Genomic DNA, 18,624 nt, shown 5'->3' on the forward strand with positions numbered 1-18,624 from the left:
CATGCCAAAAAGAAGACCTGGGAAATATAGACTTAAGGCGGAGGGCGAAAGCCTGCAAGGAGGTGCTGAACAGCCGATTCGGCGTGGGCATCAAACAATAACACCCCATCAAAGGGTAAATCAACAAGTCGCTCCCGGATATTCTCCGTGAAGACGCCATCACGCAACCAAGCATGGCGCCTCAAGGCAACCAAACCAGCCATAGCTCGGCCCAAGGAATCAGCAGTATCCAAGGCCGAGCAGATCATAAATTCAGCAAGGTCACGGCCATCATGAAGAATGTGAAGGAGGTCAACAGGAGCGCCTTCAGAGGCGTACGAAAAAAGAGACTCTACAGAGTCCCACAATGCAGAGGTAGCCCAAGCCAAGACACACACTGTATTTAGTGAACGAAGGGCAGCACTAGTGGAGGCGAAGAGGTTACGACCCCATGACTTAAGACATCTGGACTCCCTGGAGGGAGGAAGCATTAAGTGAGGCAAGGAAGGGAAGGCAGTTTGCAAAATGAACCCCTGCACATCTGGGTGAACAAATAAGCAAACTGGATCATGTGGAGCAGGTCTGTGGCGGTGCAAGACAGAACGAGCCACCGGATCACCAGAAGCTAGCCGAACCATGTGCCTAAAAGGGCGTCATAAAGAGAAGCTTCAAATGGCAGAAGTGGCTCCTCATTCCCCGATCCATGGTGAAGGACACCAAGCAAAGGGTCCACAGGCAAGGGGATCGAAGGGGCCTGTATGTTTAGAACACAAGTGGCTAAGGAGACTACTCTAAGAAACGCCGCACCGGCCTCAGTAGCCCTCCGAGGAGGGGACAGCAACTCATCTGTAGGCGAGGGCTGTAAACTAAGCCTACCAGTACACTGAGGGTGCGACCAATGCCCAAAAGAAGGAAGCCGCATTGATGAATGGGGGTCCTGACGGGACTCCTGAGGAGGCAGGGATCCTGCCGGGCCCACAAATTCTAAGGGGGGGGGGGGACAGGCAAGGATAGATCCGGCACAGCCGAATGTGAAGGCAACGCCAAACTCTCCGCAGAAGCTTCTGGAGAAGAGTCTACAACCCGGCGCCGATTCCACGTCCACCACGACAAGCCCCGCTTCCGAAGAAGGGGATGGCTCGGAGCCGGGGAGGGGTGGCGCGGACTCAGCCTCAATGAAAACAGGCTCCGACTTCAAGGTAGGAAGCGGAGTCCGAGCCGGGGAGGCGAATGTTCGGCGCTGAAACGGCGCCAACCTTGGCTCCGGGCAGGCGGCTACCTGTCCAGAAGGCCGAGGCGTGCTCGAAGCAAGGCTCTGAGCACCAGCAGCCACATGCGACGCCACAGGGAGCCCCACGGGACTATGCGGCGTGGCAGGGGTGCCATAAGTCGTAGCGGGGGACCCCGCCGGGCCGCACCCTGATAACACAAGTGTTTGGCGCCCCGGACAGCGCCAACCTCGGCTCCGGGAAGGTGACCGCCTGTCCGGAGGACCGAGGTGCGCCCAAAGCAAGGCTTTGAGCACCAGCAACCACCTGCAATGCCACAGGGAGCCCCATAGGACTATGCAGCGCGGCAGGGGTGCTATGGGTCGTAGAGGGGGACTAAGCTGGCCGCACGCTGACGACACCATATCTCCTTCGTCCCTGGGGGGCAAGAGCTTAATTGGCACCAGGGGCGAGCCCACTGGCAAGTTGGTCGAGGACCCCGCAAGTAGCGGAGGCCCCGAGGACGCCCCAGGGATAGGAGTGGACCCAAGGGAGGCCTGCAGAGCCGCGGCATTGGCCTCCATATGGGTCCGAGTCGCCCTGTGTATGGATAGGGGATGGGTGACTCCCCGGGGGCGCATGTCCGGAGGGCTTCGGGAGCTAGATCCCCCGACAACAGGCGTAAATGAGGTAGTGGACCTCGGCAACATGCGCCGCGACTTACCCAGAAGGGGTGAACGACGTCTCCGGGCCCCAGAGGGCGTGCGACGCCGCAACTGTAAACCAGAGGGGCCTGCCGGCGACGAGGAGGCCGGACGAAGAGACGACTCCGACCGGGACAGTCAAGCCAAAAGGAGCTTCATCCGGCACTCCCACCGGCACTTCGGCTTGAGGTGTTGGCAGTCTGTCGAGTCGTGGTGTTCGCCCAAACACCACATACAGATAAGATGTGGGTCTGTCGTGGAAATTAGCCGCGAACTGGAGGTACAGGTTTTAAAGCCCAAAGGCATCGCACACTGTTCCAGACGCGAAGCGTCAAAAGGGGCCTGAAGACAGGCCAGACGAACCGCTTACTCCGGATCCGCGTTGCACACGGAAAAGAAGGAAGCTGATGTCAGCGCGCCGGAAGGGATTTATATGACCTCGCTGATGTCATATACGTGGACGACGTCCGGGCGGGGTTGTGTGGCGCCGCCCCCCAGCGTGCAGAGGTGCTGCGGCAAAGAATTTTCCGGATCCAGTCTGATGCCTGGGGATATTCTAAGTTAAGGAATCTAAGTTAAGTAATCTGCGGCTAGATGTCTCTATCAGATTTAAGTGGTAATCTGTAAAGCATTTGTGCAACAATTGAAACAGTAAAACAGTGAAAACACCCCACATAGAGGTACCCCAATTTAATGAACAACACAAGACCAAAACAACAAAAATCCAATAAATAGAACCCAAGTTATGAATTTTCAAAGAATAAACCGAAATGTAGTGCCTAAAAGCATGATGCGCCAATCAGGGCTATCGGTTTGCACTGGACCAGTTAAAATCCAAAAGTTCAGGCCGACCGCTTAGGAGCACGGGTCAGATATGGGGACGAACTTTGGCCCCTTGCAAAGTACCTTAAGTGCGCAGTCATCAAAGACGAGATGAAGTCTGAAGGGAAGGTGATGAGTATTCATCGATCCACACAGGTAATGTAACAGTGATGATGCGCTGAAAATTAAGTTAATGCGCCACGCAGTCGGCGATGCATCGGAGTCGATCCTCACAATGGCTGGAATGCGTCCACGGTGGAGGATATGTGCCGGTTCCGAGCCCATTATGTTGACAGCAATGCATTAATTCTTCTAGAACAGCACTTTAAACCCACTTCCAAAAGTCTAGGACTAGATTGGCACGGCTTGGCATGGCAGACTCACAGATGGCAGAGTCCCAGTGCTGAGGCAGGTGAGATGGAAGTCTTTTATGTCCCCGAGACTTCAATCAGTAGGCAAGCCAGCAAGCCCTTGGAGTCACTCTGGTTCTGGGTTCAAGTGGTGTTGGGCCAGTCCTTCTCACCCCGGCAACGAGGGCAGCAGGCAGTAAGTCACTACAGCAACGAAACAGTTTTTTCAGAGCAGCAGTCCAACCGAATGGCAGTTCTTCAGCACCACAGCGTCTTTCTTCCTGGCAGACAATCCACAGGTACAGAAGTGCACTGAAGTAGTTGAGCCAGAAGTCCAGTTCTTATACCCAGTGTTGCCTTTGAAGTGGGGGAGACTTCAACGAAAGACTTTGAAGTGCACAGAGGTCCTCCCTTCCTGCCCTGGCTCCAGACTCACAACAGGGGGCTAAGCAGTTCTTTGTGTGGGTATAGCACACATCCTATTCAGGTGTAAGTGTAAGCTGTGACCAGCGCCTCCCTCCCATCAAGTCACATCTAAGCTCCCTTTGTGTTTGGATGGCAAAAGGGAATGCACAAAGGCCAGCTGTCACCCTCCCCAGATGTGTATTGGAGACAGGCTGCAGGCACACAGGTCTAAGGGTAGAAAAATGCCATCTTTTTAAAAGTGGCATTTTTAAAACTGTGATGATAAATTCCACTTTACCAGTAAAGAGGATTTATCATTACAATTCCAAAGGTAGCAAACATGACAGCTCTACCTCCTTCTAATTGGGAGTTACAACTTATTAGATGCAACAGGAATTACTGATGTTAACCAATAGGAGGGGTAAGACTCATAGCATTTGAAAAACTTATTAGGTAGTTTTTTCACTACAGGATATGTAAAACTTAAATGCACATGTCCTACCTTTTAATTACACAGCCTATGGGCTACATCGGGCCTAGCTTAGAGGTGACATAAGTCATAAAAGTGGAGATACTGGCTTGGTAAGGGGCGCTAAATGCCAAAGCGACATGGCAGTGTAAACTGCACACAAGGGCTCTGCAGTAGAAGGCCCAAGACATGTTTAAAGGGCTACTTAAGTAGGTCACACAATCAGTGCTGCAAGCCGTTATTAGTTTACAGGCCCTGAGCACATGTAGCACACTTTACTAAGGACTTATAGGTAAAATAAATATGCCAATTAAGGGTATGCTAATCAAACCAGGTTTAGGAGAGAGAGCACAAGCACTTTGTGCACTTTACCACTGCTGATCAGTGCTAGAGGCCAATTAAGGCCAACATAAACGAGATCAGCAAGATTGGAGGCAATCAGGCAAAAGGTTTGGGAGAAGACCACCTTAAGGCGGACAGATCTAGGACAGTCCATGAGTTACAATTCTAACTTAGAAAAGTGACCTATGAATTGTCAAAGAGCTGCATGCAAACTAACGGGTATAGGGTAGATTGGTATGCTTTCCCCAAGTCTTCTATTATCCTAAAGTTGCTAAAAAGAGTTAATTTGGGTAGAAATACTTTCTTATAGTAAAGCAAATCCCAACCACGTTGTTGTATTTTAAATCCTGAATTTGTGCTTCTCCAAACCAATCACTCAAAACATACACTGCCTACTAGTATGGATGACATGTGAACTCTACATATACCTTGTCTTCCTCATTGTCTTATGTAATATTTCTTATAGACTGATTTAAAACACATGATTCATTGTCTGTATAATGTGTGAGTGTGATGTAAAGTGCTCAGACACCCTAAACTGGTAGGTGTAGTGCTATAAAACAAATGAAATTCACAGGAAAGAGGGTTTATGGAGAAATGAGGGGCAATGTAGTATATTGGTAGGGAGGAAATCCATTGAGAAGGAAGTCATTGTAGGAGGGGAAAAACAGCCTGGGCTGCTATCGCAGGAGCAACTGGTAGTCCTTTGTGCCATTTGTAATAAGCTGCTCAAATTTCCCCCCATGATGACGGGGCAATGCCCCTATCTCCCTTGAGCTCCAGCTGTTCAATTACTCAAGTGCCCACCTCCAAATGGCAATGATGTCCTGCTGGTTAGACACCTAAGACCTATTCGAGGACTCATTTGAAAAGAAAAGAAAAAATCCAATTAAAATAAAAGAGCCCTCAAAGCCATACGTGGTTTACCATGGAGCCAGTGGAACATTACAAATGGAAATGCTGACACTCCAGAGAACCTCGAGGGTCGCCAACAGAGCAAACGAGTTACATCACAAAGATATATAGTGACAATCAAACAGGCGCTGTAAATGTGTGCACTGAATTGAACCTGCTTGCCTTACCTTGCTACAACGATAGGAGACAACAGGAGCGTATTCAAATTTTTCATGACACGCGGTGATTGATGACAATCTGGTAGACATGTTGATCAAGGCTGCTTTGCTGCAGCTCATACCAGCCTCGTTGTTGTCTTTTGCAGCCTTCTTTAAGAGGTGTAGAAATGCCTGAAAAGACAGAAATCATATAAACAGCCATTTGGGACACAAACATGCTAGAAAAGGCAGCGCTGGGGCATTTCTGAGGGAAAATTGAATTAGGTGACTATTCCTTTAAGTCCTTCAGCTTTGACAATGACAATGTTGAAATAAATAAATGTAATACTAACCACAATGATTGCAAAAAGTGGATTTCTGTTTGAAGAGTGTTTAGCAACATACAGTGATTTATGTCGGCTACTGGACCAGGAGACCCATGGAGTTTTATTTGGTAGTGTTTCTGAGTCATGTCTATAAATTACAAAAAGGAGGGGCTTATTTATGAGATCCATGCGACACTGTTGCATCACATAAAGTGGTACATGCGTGATGCAGGTCTCTCAGTACAATTTAGGAAGCCACGCAAAGCCACCCCTTGTGGCTTTGAGAGGCCTCATACATTATGAGAAAGGCAACACAGTGTTAATCGTTGCCTCCTCTTACTCTGCGCCCAAGAGGCGTTCCATGAGCGTTGTAGTGGGTTTTCCCAAGCACAACCCATGGAATTTGACACTGCCCCAGATTTACGAAGGCATGTAAACCTGGAGAAGCGCCAAATCCGTACGCCTCCCGAGGTGAAGCGTAATGTGGAGAAGGAAAATGCTACTTACCAGTATGAATCCGTTCTTGGCATGTAGAGCTGTAGATTCGTATACTTGTGCATAGATCGCAATCTGGTGTTGGGCTCGGATGTTTGCACTTTGTTTTTGTCTTGGAAGAAGTCTTTTGTAGTCACGAGGTAGGGGACTCCTCCTTAGGACGATAGTGCGCATGGGCATCAACTCCATCTCCAGATTGTCCATGTGTAATGTATCTAAGTAAGATTAAAACTGGAACAGATAGAAGTATCCAGGGAGGCGGGTGGGCGTATAGGAATCTACAGCTCTACATGCCAACAACAGATGCATACTGGTAAGTAGCATTTTCCGTTCAAGGAATATGAGCTGTAGATCGTATACTTGTGCATAGACTATACAGCAGTACCTCCTAAGTGGTGGCTACCTGTATCTGTTTCAGTGGTTTGAAAAAGTGTTCTTAATACAGCCTGGCCCACACTAGCTTGTTGTTTTGCTTGCACGTCTACACAATAGTGTTTTGTGAACGTGTGTGGTGTAGACCAAGTTGCTGCTTTGCAGATGTCATCTAGGGGAATGTTACCTAAGAATGCCATAGATGCCCCTAGTTTACGTGTGGCGTGAGCCCTAGGGGGAATGGTTAAGGTGCGTTTGGCTTTAGCATAGCATATTTGGATGCATTTAACAATCCACCTTGCAATTCCGGTTTTTGAGATAAGATTGACTTTGTAAGGTGGGGAGAAAGCCACAAAAAGTCGTTTAGTCTTTCTAAATGGTTTTGATCTTTCAATGTAGTAAAGTATTGGTCTTTTAACGTCTAGCGTGTTATGAGCCCGTTCTGCTACCGAGTCTGAGAGAGGTGATCGCAACCAGGAAAGCTACTTTCCAGGTGAGAAACTGTAATTCGCATTTATGCATAGGTTCAAATGGGGGACCCATGAGCCTGGTAAGTACCTGTAGGGTTGTAGGGATAGGCGGACCACGGAGATCTTTGGAAAGGGTTTTGGGTCCCCGTATTTATTAAAGATGAACACAAAGCAAAATCAAAAGGAACAGTGTGGAAAGTCAATCCGACGCCGTTCTCCCTCTTGGAAAGGATCCTTCTCCCTCCTCTTGTCACGGTTGGGCTGGATTCCCTCTTTGCCGTGGACGTCGAGGCAAACCGAAAAGAAAGGAAACACAACAAAGGCACTGGTCAGTGCTCGGGGTACCACAGCAGGTGAGTAGGGGGGGGGCACCCGTGTGGGATTGTACATATGCGGCTAGTGAGGGTATTCAGCGTGATGTTTGAGAAAGATCACCATCACCAAAGAAAGAGGTGGGGGACAGATGCGGACTAGCTCGTAGGAACCCTCGGATTTTTCCAGTAGGCATGTGACCCTGTCCCTATTTAGCCTGTCGCCTTCCGTGTCCCCACCCCGCTCCCGATCCCGCGTACTCTGGCACGCACCTGTTCAAGCCACGACCCTCCGGGGCCGTGGCTGGGTGCTGCGTCCGCCTGGGGGTCTCTACGGTCTTTCCTCCCGGTCTCAGCGTCTTGAACGGCTCCTCTCTCGGTCTCCGGCGTCCTCGCGTACTGGAACTCGTCTCCTTCCTGGTTCCTGGTTCCGCTTTCGTCATCGGGTGGGCTCTTCTTGTTGGTCTCCGGGAGGTGAATCTCTGCCCCCTTGAAGGAAGGTGCGGGAGACAAGGGCCAATCCTCGTCTACTTCCTCGTTCAGTCCGAGGTAGTCGCGATCGTCAGGGGTCTGGAAGGGAGAAAGAGCGGACGGATCAGAAGAGTCGCCAGGTGAGGTCCGCGAAGGACGGGGCACGGTCCGACAGTACCACATTTAGGTTCCATACTGGAGGGTGGAACTCTCGGTGGAATTATTCTTTAAAGTCCTTCCATAAATGCCTTGATTGCTGATACCCTAAACAAAGACAAATGTTGTCTGTTTTGGAGACAGGCTGCTATTGCCGCAAGATGTAGTCTTATGGATGTATACGCTAGGTTACATTATTGTAGATGCAAAAGGTAACAGATGATGTGTTGAATAGAAGCATCTAGTGGGTCGATTTTGTTATTTGTACAGTAAATTACAAATCTTTTCCACTTTGCGGCATAGCAAGCTCTAGTGGTAGGACGTCTAGCCTCTTTAATGATGTTCATGCAGTCTGGCGGGAGATTACTCTAAGACTTCAGGTGCCAGATCGCAAGGTTGAGTTGATTGTGATCTGGATGCCTTATCTCTCCATGGCTCTGAGTGAGAAGCTTGGGTGAGAGGCGTAGCTTTTCATGAGGAACTACTGATAGTTCCAAGAGAGTTATGAACCATGGCTGTCGGGCCCATGTTGGAGCAATTTGGATCATTGTGAGGGAATGCTGTTTGAGTTTCCGAACCACTAGTGGAAAGAGCGGGAGAGGCGGAAAAGCGTAAGCATATTTGCCTGACCAGTTCATCCATAGCGCGTTGCCTTCGAACAATGGGTGTGGATACCTGGATGCGAAGCTTAGGCATTTTGCATTTTGGTGTGTGGCGAACAGGTCTATTTCTGGGTGCCAGCACATTTGAAAGAATGGAAGCAGAACTTGAGGATGAAGTTCCCATTGGTGGATCTGCTGTCTCTGACGACTGAGCAGATCTGCAATCTGATTGTGTACTCCTGGGAGGTGTTCTGCACGGAGTTATATGTTCTGAGGAATGGCCCATCTCCATATGCTTTGAGCTAGGTGTGAAAGCTGTAGAGAGTGTGTCCCGCCCTGCTTTTGTATGTAATACATTGCTGTCATGTTTTCTGTACGGACCAGGACAGTTTTGCCTACAAGGTGGAGTTGAAAAGATTTTAACGCCAACAATTCCAGGTAATTTATGTGGAATTGTTTTTGTTGAGGGGTCCACATGCCCTGAATGGTATGGGTTTGAAGATGAGCTCCCCAGCCAGTGAGTGATGAGTCTGCTGTTAGCACTATCTGTGGAACCAGGTCAAGGAACGGCCGCCCTTTGGAAAGGTTTTGTGGGTTCCACCACCGCAGAGAGCGATGGGTGTGGTCGTCTACCAACACCAGATCTGGTAGCTGGCCTTGAGCCTGGTTCCACTGACGTGCCAAACACTCCTGCAAGGGAAGCATTTGGAGTCTTGCATAAAGGATGATGAGAATGCAGGAGGCCATCATCCCGATTAGCTGCATGAACACTCGAGCTGGGATTGAGCATTGAGGCTGAAATGTTGTTATTAGAGGTTGTATGGTGTTTATCCTGACTAGGTTGGGGTATGCTAGAGCTTTTGAAGTGTCTATTGTAGCCCCTAGATATTGTTGTATGTTGGACGTTTGGAGGTGGGATTTGGTGAGGTTTACCGCGAATCCCAAGTCGTGAAGCAGTTGGATTGTTTTGTGCGTGTGTTGCATACAGCTGCTGTGTGAGTTGGCTTTTATGAGCCAGTAGTCAAGATAAGGGAAGACATGAATGTGCTATCTTCATAAGTGGGCCGCAGCAACAGCAAGGCACGTGGTGAATACTCTGGGTGCTTTAGTCACCCCGAATGGGAGGACTTTGAATTGGACGTGTTGACCGTCTACCACGAACCTGAGATATTTCCTGTGAGCAGGATGAATGGGAATGTGAAAGTAGGCGTCCTTTAAATCTAGAGTGGAGAGAAAGTCGGCTTGTTGAAGTAGTGGGAGCACCTGTTGGAGAGTGACCATTTGGGAGTGATCCGATTGAATGTAAAAGGTTTAGGGGTCTGAGGTCCAATAAAGGCCTGAGAGAGCCGTCCTTTTTTGGTATTAGGAAATAGAGGGAGTAAACCCCTATGCCTTGATGTGGCAAGGGGACTGGTTCTAGTGCATGTTTTTGTAATAGAGAGAGAACCTCTTGTTTGAGAAGTGTCAGATGGTCTGAGGACATTTGACGTTGTCTGGGAGGCAGATTTGGGGGAGTAGAGATGTATTCCAGGCAATAATGATGCTGGATAATTTATCTTCCCCACTTGCCTGTTGTGATGGAATTCCAGACAGGTAGAAACTGTGTGAGAGAGGTCCCCCAACAGGAGTGGGATGATCGGGGGGAAAGTGCAGGGAAGTCACTGTTTTGTGGTAGGGGAGTTGCGATTATTGTTGCCGCAACCTCTTCCCCAACCATTGTTGCCTCTGTAGCCTCCGTGATAGTATCCTTTGGAGGACGTTTGAGTGGGGCTTTTATAAGAAGATGAGGGATGTTCTGAGCCAACGTTTTTGGAGCCACCCCTGTAGAAGGAGCAGCAAAAAGAACCTCTAGGTGAAGGCAATTGTAAGGCCCCCATGGACTTAGCAGTGTCCGTATCTTTTTTCATCTTTTCTAAAGATGTGTTGACTGAGGGTCCGAAAAGATGTTCATGATAAAAGGGCTGATTAAGAATTGCAGATTACACCTCTTGTTTCAATCCTGAGATTCGCAGCCAAGCGTGCCTGCGCAACGCAATGAGGGTGTTTATGGCACGAGATGCGGTATCAGCTGTGTCGAGCACACATTTAATTGAGGTGTTTGTAATCAATTTCCCCTCTTGTATAAGGTCGTTGGACTTTTGCTTGTACTGGTCAGGAAGGTGTTGCATGAGCTGTTCAAGTTCGTCATAATGAGCCCTGTCGTACCTGGCCAATAAAGCTTGGCCAATGATTTGCGGCCTGTGACACAATACGTTTGCCAGATGCGTCTATTAACTTGGACTCCTTATCAGGAGGAGGGGTGTCGCCTGTGCTTTGTGAGTTTGCCCTCTTGCGTGCATTAGACACCACAAGAGAATCCAAAAGGACCTGACCTTTAATGTAAACTGGGTCATTGGGAGCTGCTTTATACTTTTTGTCTATTCTAGTATTGAGAATCCTGGTTCTAACAGGGTCCTTAAAAACCTGTGGGGCATGTTTAAGCATGCCTTTTAACATTGGCAGGGTGTGCATGGATTTTTGCGAGGGTGCAAAAGTTTCAAGCAGGAAATCTTCCTCTAAGGGATCAGAATGTAATTGTACACCGTGATAGTGGGCAGCCCTATTGATTAGTTGCACAAACCCAATATTGTCGTCTGGTGGAGACTGCCTAGATGGATAAAGATCCAGGTCATTATGTAGGTCGGAATCTGTGTTGTAGTCATCCCAAGGGTCTACGTTGTGTGGGATGGTATGTGCATCATCATACCCATCTGGATCTATATTCCCACCCCATCAGTATGATCATCGTCATCATCTAGTGTGTGAGATGAGAAAGTATGTTGTGGGGAGTGAAGTGGAGAAATTAAGAGATTTGGATCAGCTGGAGGAGGAGAAGGAGGTAGAGAGGAGTTAGTACTGATCTCCTTTCGTTTCAAAGGTATTTCAGATTCTTCTGAAGTGTCCAGTTTCCTCTTTTTTGGAGGTTTGGCGACGACTTTACCAGTCTGTGGATCAATAATAGAGTTTTTTGTTTTGGATCTGAAAACTCAGGAACAGTGTGTAGGTAAGATGTCCTTTTTTGGTGCCGAAGATTTTGGGTAACGATGTTCTTTGGACCGAGTGTCTGAGGTTTTTGGTGAGGTCTTGGACTCCTTAGATTTTGTTATAGGAGTTGGTGGCTCCGAGACTATTTTCGGTTCGGATGATTTTTTCGGCTCCGAAGATTTTTTCGGTTCCGAATATTTGTCCTTGGCATGTCGACCCCGAGGGCTTCAGCGTCGAGGCTGTCTTCGGTGCCGACAAAGTAGGGAGTGGCACATCTTTGGTCTTGTGCTTCGGCACTGGAATGGGGTTGGCTCGAGCCGGAAGGCTTATCTTTAGGTTTCATATCCAGGTCCGAGCGGGGGGGGGCATATGAGACATGTTGCCGGTGTCGACCCGAGCGTGTTACTGGAGCCTTAGGTTTATTTTTTGGGAGAGGGGTTTCGGTACTCACGAACCGCTGAGCTGGGGTGAGTGACTCCTCTTCGACATCGGAGTCGTCTACCTCGGAGACAGATATGTCTTCTTCATCAGCTTGTTGCTCCGGCTGGGCATTGGGATCTGCTTCGAAGATGTCCAGAATCAAGCTGCTTCCGCAAGACATTTCACGACGTCGAGCCAGACGATCACGGATGGTTTTCTTCAACCTGAAAGATGAACAGGCCTCGCAGTTCTTGTCTTCGTGCTTGTCTTCGTGCTCCGGGGGAAGGCAGAGGTTACAAACCTCATGAAAGTTTGTGTTTGGGAACTTAGCACCACACCGGGGGCAGATTTTTTAAAGGAGTCCTTTCCATTAACTGCAAGCGCGGTCGGCGCAGATAGGCCCAATAGCCCGCTTCGAAGATCAAGGAGTTTGTTTTTAAGATGAGCGTCGGAAGGGAAACGCGATCGAGACAATACCGTTGAGTGTAGAGGGATTGCGCGTCGAAGGGGGGTTCAAAATCGACACCGACCCTGAGAGCAGCAAATCACATCCGAACCCGATGGCGGAAAAAACAATCTGGATATGGAGTTGATGCCCATGCACACTATCGTCTTTCGGAGGAGTCACCTACCTCGTGACTACAAAAGACTTCTTCCAAGACAAAAACAAAGTGCAAACATCCGAGCCCAACACCAGATGGCGATCTATAAACAAGTATACGATCTACAGCTCATATGCCTCGAACATATATTTATTTCCTCTCGTTTTTTCCTCTTTCTATGTGTGCTGCATTCTGATGCACACATAGGAAGAGGAAAATGCCGTTTAGGATTGTTTTTGTGCAGGAAGGAGCCCCTTTTTGAGAGGAAGCAGAGCCGATACAAAGAAATGTCAGATAAGAAAATGGTTAACGAAGAGTCTACATTTTGGTCTCCATATTGCATATACTGCAGCAGAAGTCATTCCTCTATGTTAGCATACCCAGAGGATTAGGTTTTAGTTGATAGCACCCTTATAAGATGGCAGCGCCTATCATTTGCCAGGGACATTTCCAATTGGGAAAAATAACTAATCATAAATCTAAATAAAACTAAAACCATGACATTGGGAAGCCCTATAATAGATTCTTGTTTTCGTAAATGGGACAAAAATGCAGAAAATTCTCCAATATATTTATAAATAAATCTACTCACCAGATAGACATAAGCCTAGCAAGAGGAACCGGTAAAGAGAAAATGTAACTGTGGGTAATTAGGAATAAGTAAATATTATGTAGCGTAAGGGGCACTGTTCAGAGTGTTTGTGGCCAAAACGGATTTTCTTGTTGAGATATCGGTGAATACTATACAGTGGGAAATGTAATAAAAGACTGATTGTAAACAATTCAAATTCACTATAAGCTTAGAAAAAGAACCCCACAAGGAGAAATGTGGTTACAGTTTGGTTATATGACACTTGAACATCTGCTTGATGAAGCAGCATTAAATTATTTCCATAGGCTATGACTGGCCAAAGGAAGCTGCCGTCTGGCATCCTTGTTTTGTGACCTTTTGTATTATACCAATATTAAATCATCGTTTTCTTATTACCTACAGATGTAATTGAGAAAATGCTGACTCCTGTTGCAAGCAGCAGCCTCGGGCAGTGAATCTGTGTGATGCGCTGGCACAGGCATAGAAAGGCGCCTGCACCAGCCCTCAAAGGTTTTACCAGGGATGGTGACATCTCAGCCCTTGCCTCATCTCCAGGCGCCACCTCCTTTGTCGCAAGCAGCAGCGTCACTGGTGAAGTTAGTCCCAGGCGCTTTAGTCTTAAGCCCTAGAGTGCCCAGGCTGTCACCTCACCCTCTGTGATCTCGTTGAAGGGTGGGATGTTGTCCGGAACATCACTGATCTCGCATCAACTTGTAACGATGTGAGTATAGGATGAAACAGCTACAGGCTGAAAGTTTGAGCCTGTGTAGTGCATTAGGTTGATGTACATGCTGCGCAGGCCTAGGCGCAGGCCTGAGCTTTGAATACTTGCTTAAGTACTTCAAGAGGGAAGGGACTGTGTATCTGCCCAGAGGGGCCATAAAGCAAACAACAGCTGAGGAATGGTGCAGACACTCGAAGGTAAATAATAAAATAATAATTAAAATGCATAAGACAGCGTGTGTGTGTGTGCTTGTGCGTGTGTGCGCGCGCGTGCTTGGGTGCGACTATGTACAAGTGTACATGTGTCAGCATGTGTATGTGCTGGGTACATGTGAGTTCAAATGAATGAGAGTTAGTGAGTGACAATAACTGCAACAGAGTGAAAATGAAAGTGAGAATGAGTGAGTGCAAGCAAGGGATGGTCAGAGTAAGAATGAGTGTAAAAGGAAATGTGAGTGAGCACGGGAAAGTAACTGCTGATTTATTGGAGGGTAATTCTTTAAACAAACACTGGCAACGCTAATAGGTCGTGCATTAGCCACCAGCCTTTTGCAATTCTCATGTTGTTCTCTCATCTGCGAGTGACAGCATGATGCCCTTTTACAAGGAGCATAGCCACACACAAATTGGTTCCATTCAGTGGCAGGGACTCCTAAGGTAATGTGTGCTTTTTGAGACCAAAAAATATTTTTGCCTTTAGAAAATGTTTTTTAGATTGATGAGGGTTGGTAGCTCCACCAACAATAAAACCCCAGTGAAGTCAATCAAAGGGTGAAGTGGACTGACCCGTTGCCCCATGGTGCATGGTGCAGTGTGTGGAAGAAAAGCTTGAATGACAAAAAACAGACTATTGGATGAAGCCAGTTGATCTGCATTGGGTGCCAGTCTCTGGACTTTTTATAATGCTTTTTTGTACTGTTTTTGCAAATCTTCCTTACAATAGACATGGTTGACAGATGGAGGGTTGCAAAGACAGATAAATAGAGAGGGTTGTATAGATAAATAGTGTTGCCTAGATAGACAGAGATATAGTGCTGCATAGATGGACAGTTACATAGTGTTGCCTAAATATACAGCTATTTAGTGTTGTCTAGATAGATAGCTAGTTAGCTAAATAGATAGATAGGAACCAACTGCACCGTTTTAATTAGTAAAATAACACGTACATGTCTATATAAGCACTCCATGCAGGAGTACTGAAGGCAAACTAAACATTTACACAAGCACAAAATACCGACAAATTTAGTTTACAAGTCTAACTGTAGTACTCAATTCAAATTTATGCCACTTCATATATGAGTGCAGTTATAAATGCACGTCATTGTGTGCATTCTCAAATGAGGATAACTTTATAAAGAACAGTATCAAATGGACACAATATAATATGTTGTGACACCGCAGCAGTCAGATAAACAAAAGCCATTTCAAAAGGGATTTACATTAGCAGGAGACAGGGCCTCATAAGGCTGGAATGTGCCTTGTGCTGACATCAAAAGCAAAATGAAGGGATGGTAAAAAGCATCCTGCTACCACATCAACACAAAGGCAGCACTAAATTAATGATTAATTAAAAACAGAAAATAACAATGGCACTGACGAGAACTACCTTGTATGCACATAGGTATGTTCCTTGTAAAAGAGCAAAATGCAGTCACTTAAAGTGAAGTTCACCAGTACCTGCAGTACACGGATTCACTGCTCTGTGCTGCATGTATGCTGTAGGGAGTGGAAGCAAAATGTGAATGACAGTAAGTAAGTAATGTTTTTATTGTACAGTTAGTTAAAACCTTTGCAAAATTGACCATCTCTTATAAAACTGTAAAACTTCAATTTAAAAGACTGGGAGACACAATTAAGAACACGGTAAAAATTGCAAAGAGATCCAGTCCCCCAGCCTTGGTGGGCCACAGTCCAGATTCTTCATCTTTTGTAAGCGGGGATTTAGCAGCAGTTCATAAGGTAGAATAACCCCCCTGGTCAGAGTCTTGGCAGCAAAATAAGGGAGGGCGATTGAGTCCAAGTTTAAAGTGCGTGGTGCAGCAGCAACTTTTATGGCTCAGTACAAAGTGGTCGAGGGTAGTCCGTTAACATTTTTCTTCGGGGCTTGGATGTACAAGAGTGCTTAGTTCTTGCTATAAAAGGCGCTGTAAGAGACTTTTGCATAGTGGGTCAGCGGGCAGGCTTCAACCCGGCTACAATGCCGCTTCTCAGGTAATCTGGTTGTATCTTTTTTAGTCTGAGATCATCAGCAGTTAAAATTTTTACCAGGCAGCAGCTTAGTTGAAAGTCTTCACCTGAGAAACTAGCCAGCTTTGCCGTAACCCCAGCTGGTCCAGTGCAGTATCCAATAAATGTATAGCTGGGCAGGTCTCTGAGGCTTCTAGTTCCCGCCACAAGTAGGAGTTTAGCGTTTCTAGCTACCCTTTTTTAGGTCTCGCCTAGCGAACGCAGCGCATGCGCTGCGTCGCCTTGGCGAGACTCTATGGTCATCGCTTTGGTTTGCGAAGGGAGACAAACCATGTGCGCGCACAGACAGGCAATGTGCACGCGCATGGAGTCTCCTCTCTGCAAACAGATAAAGAAGGGCTGGCGTTACACGGCACGCGCATTGAGCGCTTTAACTTTCCGTCCCCCCGTCGGCTCCACTGAGACAGCTTGTTGTTTAAAGTGCCTTTCTCCAAGGCGGGGTGCATGTAGAGAGACGCGATGAACAGACACGCATCGCTGGGAAACAAACACTTTGGCTTTGTATAGGACTTCAGCTTAAGGCAGAGATTGCAAATGTAACATCATGACATTTTAAGATTTCGAAGAAAGCTCGAAAGAAGGACGGGATGGTCTCGTTGAAGAATCTTCTAATGAAAGCGGAGCTGTTTTCCCCCTTCCTCCTTGTGAGCCCCACTTCTTCACCCCCTCCTCCAGCCCCTTACCTTACCTTTCCCAGCCCCTTCCTCCTCCGTGCAGGTGGCTCAGGTCTCCAGTGAGCCGGTTTATTGGGCTGTCTGAAGGGAGAACGGGGAGCGCACGTGCTCTTTTCCATCCCAGGTTGCGGAGGAGCTTCTAGGCGCCCCGTTCCTCTCCCGAGTCCTGCTTCTGCAAGTTGTGCTAAGTGCTTCGGACCAGGACAGAGCAGGCAGCAATCACAGAGAAAGGGTAATGTGGCTTTGAAGTCCACAGCCAGACACTGGTGCGGTGCCGAATGGGAAATCCGGAGCTTGAATAAAAACAATTCCCCCACTGGCTCCGGCACACCACACCCAGGTCCAGCTACAATGTCCACCCAACTACTCCACCCCCTCACACCACTAGAGATGGAACTCTAAAGGCAGGTACACGGGTGGGCATTCTCTTCTAACGTTTTCAGACACCTCCACTCCATTAAACATTGCGGTCATGTCTAAAGTCCATCTTCAAACAGTGAGAATGGTGCCCTGGTCTCTGCAGGTACCCGATTCTTTTTGGCTAAAAAATGCCTTTAAAAGAAACCCTCACTCTACCTACCACTACCACCCAATATATACTCAATGCCACTCAGATCTGACATATATTTGCTATGAAACAACATCATCAAAGTTCGTACCCCACACAATCAGTGCACAGTAGATGCATCTTACTGCACATGCTGACCTGACTACCAAATGCCATAACCGACTGTCCGACACAAAACGGCACTCCCCACCCACCAACAGCCACTTCACAACACCTCTTCCATTACACTTACAATTGACATTTCAACAGACTAGGCCAGACACCCACACCCTGAAGTGCATAAATGATCAAAAAGAATCCACACCGTTGGCCAACTCAACAGCACCTTGAGGCACCAAAACAACATACATCTAAGATCCATTCAGATAATGCTTACCTAAACATACAACATCCTCATGCACACCACATCTCAGAGCTATACATCTTACTGGAAAACATTCTGTTCAGGCCAGGTACCGGGTAACTTGCCACCCAGCTCAACGAAAAATATGATAGTCCTCCGGCACGTTCATCCATACGCACTAGACACTACAAAGACCTTCAGCAGGGGCAAGTTCATTTTCCTTTAGCATTAACGGACACAAACATGGTGACTAAGCTATACATTTAACACATCTCTACCAACCAAACACTACGAAGTAGAGACAACTGATCTTCGAAACACCAGAATAATAAACAAGCATTTGCAATGCAAGAGGTCTCACATTTGTGAGAGTTAAAGCTATTAACATTTTAAATGACAATGCCTTTTATTTATGTTTTAAAAACCAAAACATAAATAAAAGGCATTATTATTTACAATGCTAATAGCTCAGACTTGCGTAAATGCGAGACCTATTGCATTGCAAATGCTTATTGATTTTGTACCAGGTTTTAAAGAAAGCTCCTTTGCAGGCCAGCTATTGTCTTTGCATCCTGAATTCAAGCCTCATTTTTGCCGAAGATGTATCCTGGCAGTCCATAGATTATTCTCAAGGCTCTTGCAATGGTGCCGTTCAATGTTTCCACATCTCTCCCTCTCATGGCTTCGCTTCCTTAGGCGATTGGTGGAATTACTTTAGCCTGTATCACCCTGGTCAGAGGGAGGAAGCTTGGTCCAGCGGTCTTATTTTTCAGGTTTCTTAATGCCACTGCTGTCATTAGTACCCTCTTTTTTATTGCCTCACATTTTGCTTTATAGTTACCTTTGTTATCAATCATAACCCCCCCAAGTATTTATAGTCCTGTACGACTTCCAGCT

At 47.1% G+C, this 18,624-nt stretch overlaps 1 protein-coding gene across 1 annotated transcript in view; it reads right to left on the minus strand.

The window, feature by feature from the left end:
• LOC146775746 (uncharacterized) overlaps window positions 1–18,624 on the minus strand; it is a 176,325-nt gene that overhangs the window by 77,173 nt on the left and 80,528 nt on the right. Inside the window, exon 4 of the mRNA XM_085639710.1 lies at window positions 5,362–5,523. Coding sequence (XP_085495836.1) covers window positions 5,362–5,523 — 162 coding nt within the window. The remainder of the gene's footprint in view (window positions 1–5,361; window positions 5,524–18,624) is intronic.

The sequence above is a fragment of the Triturus cristatus genome, chromosome 12 (genome assembly GCF_964204655.1).
Source record: "Triturus cristatus chromosome 12, aTriCri1.1, whole genome shotgun sequence".
Taxonomy (NCBI): Eukaryota; Metazoa; Chordata; class Amphibia; order Caudata; family Salamandridae; genus Triturus; species Triturus cristatus.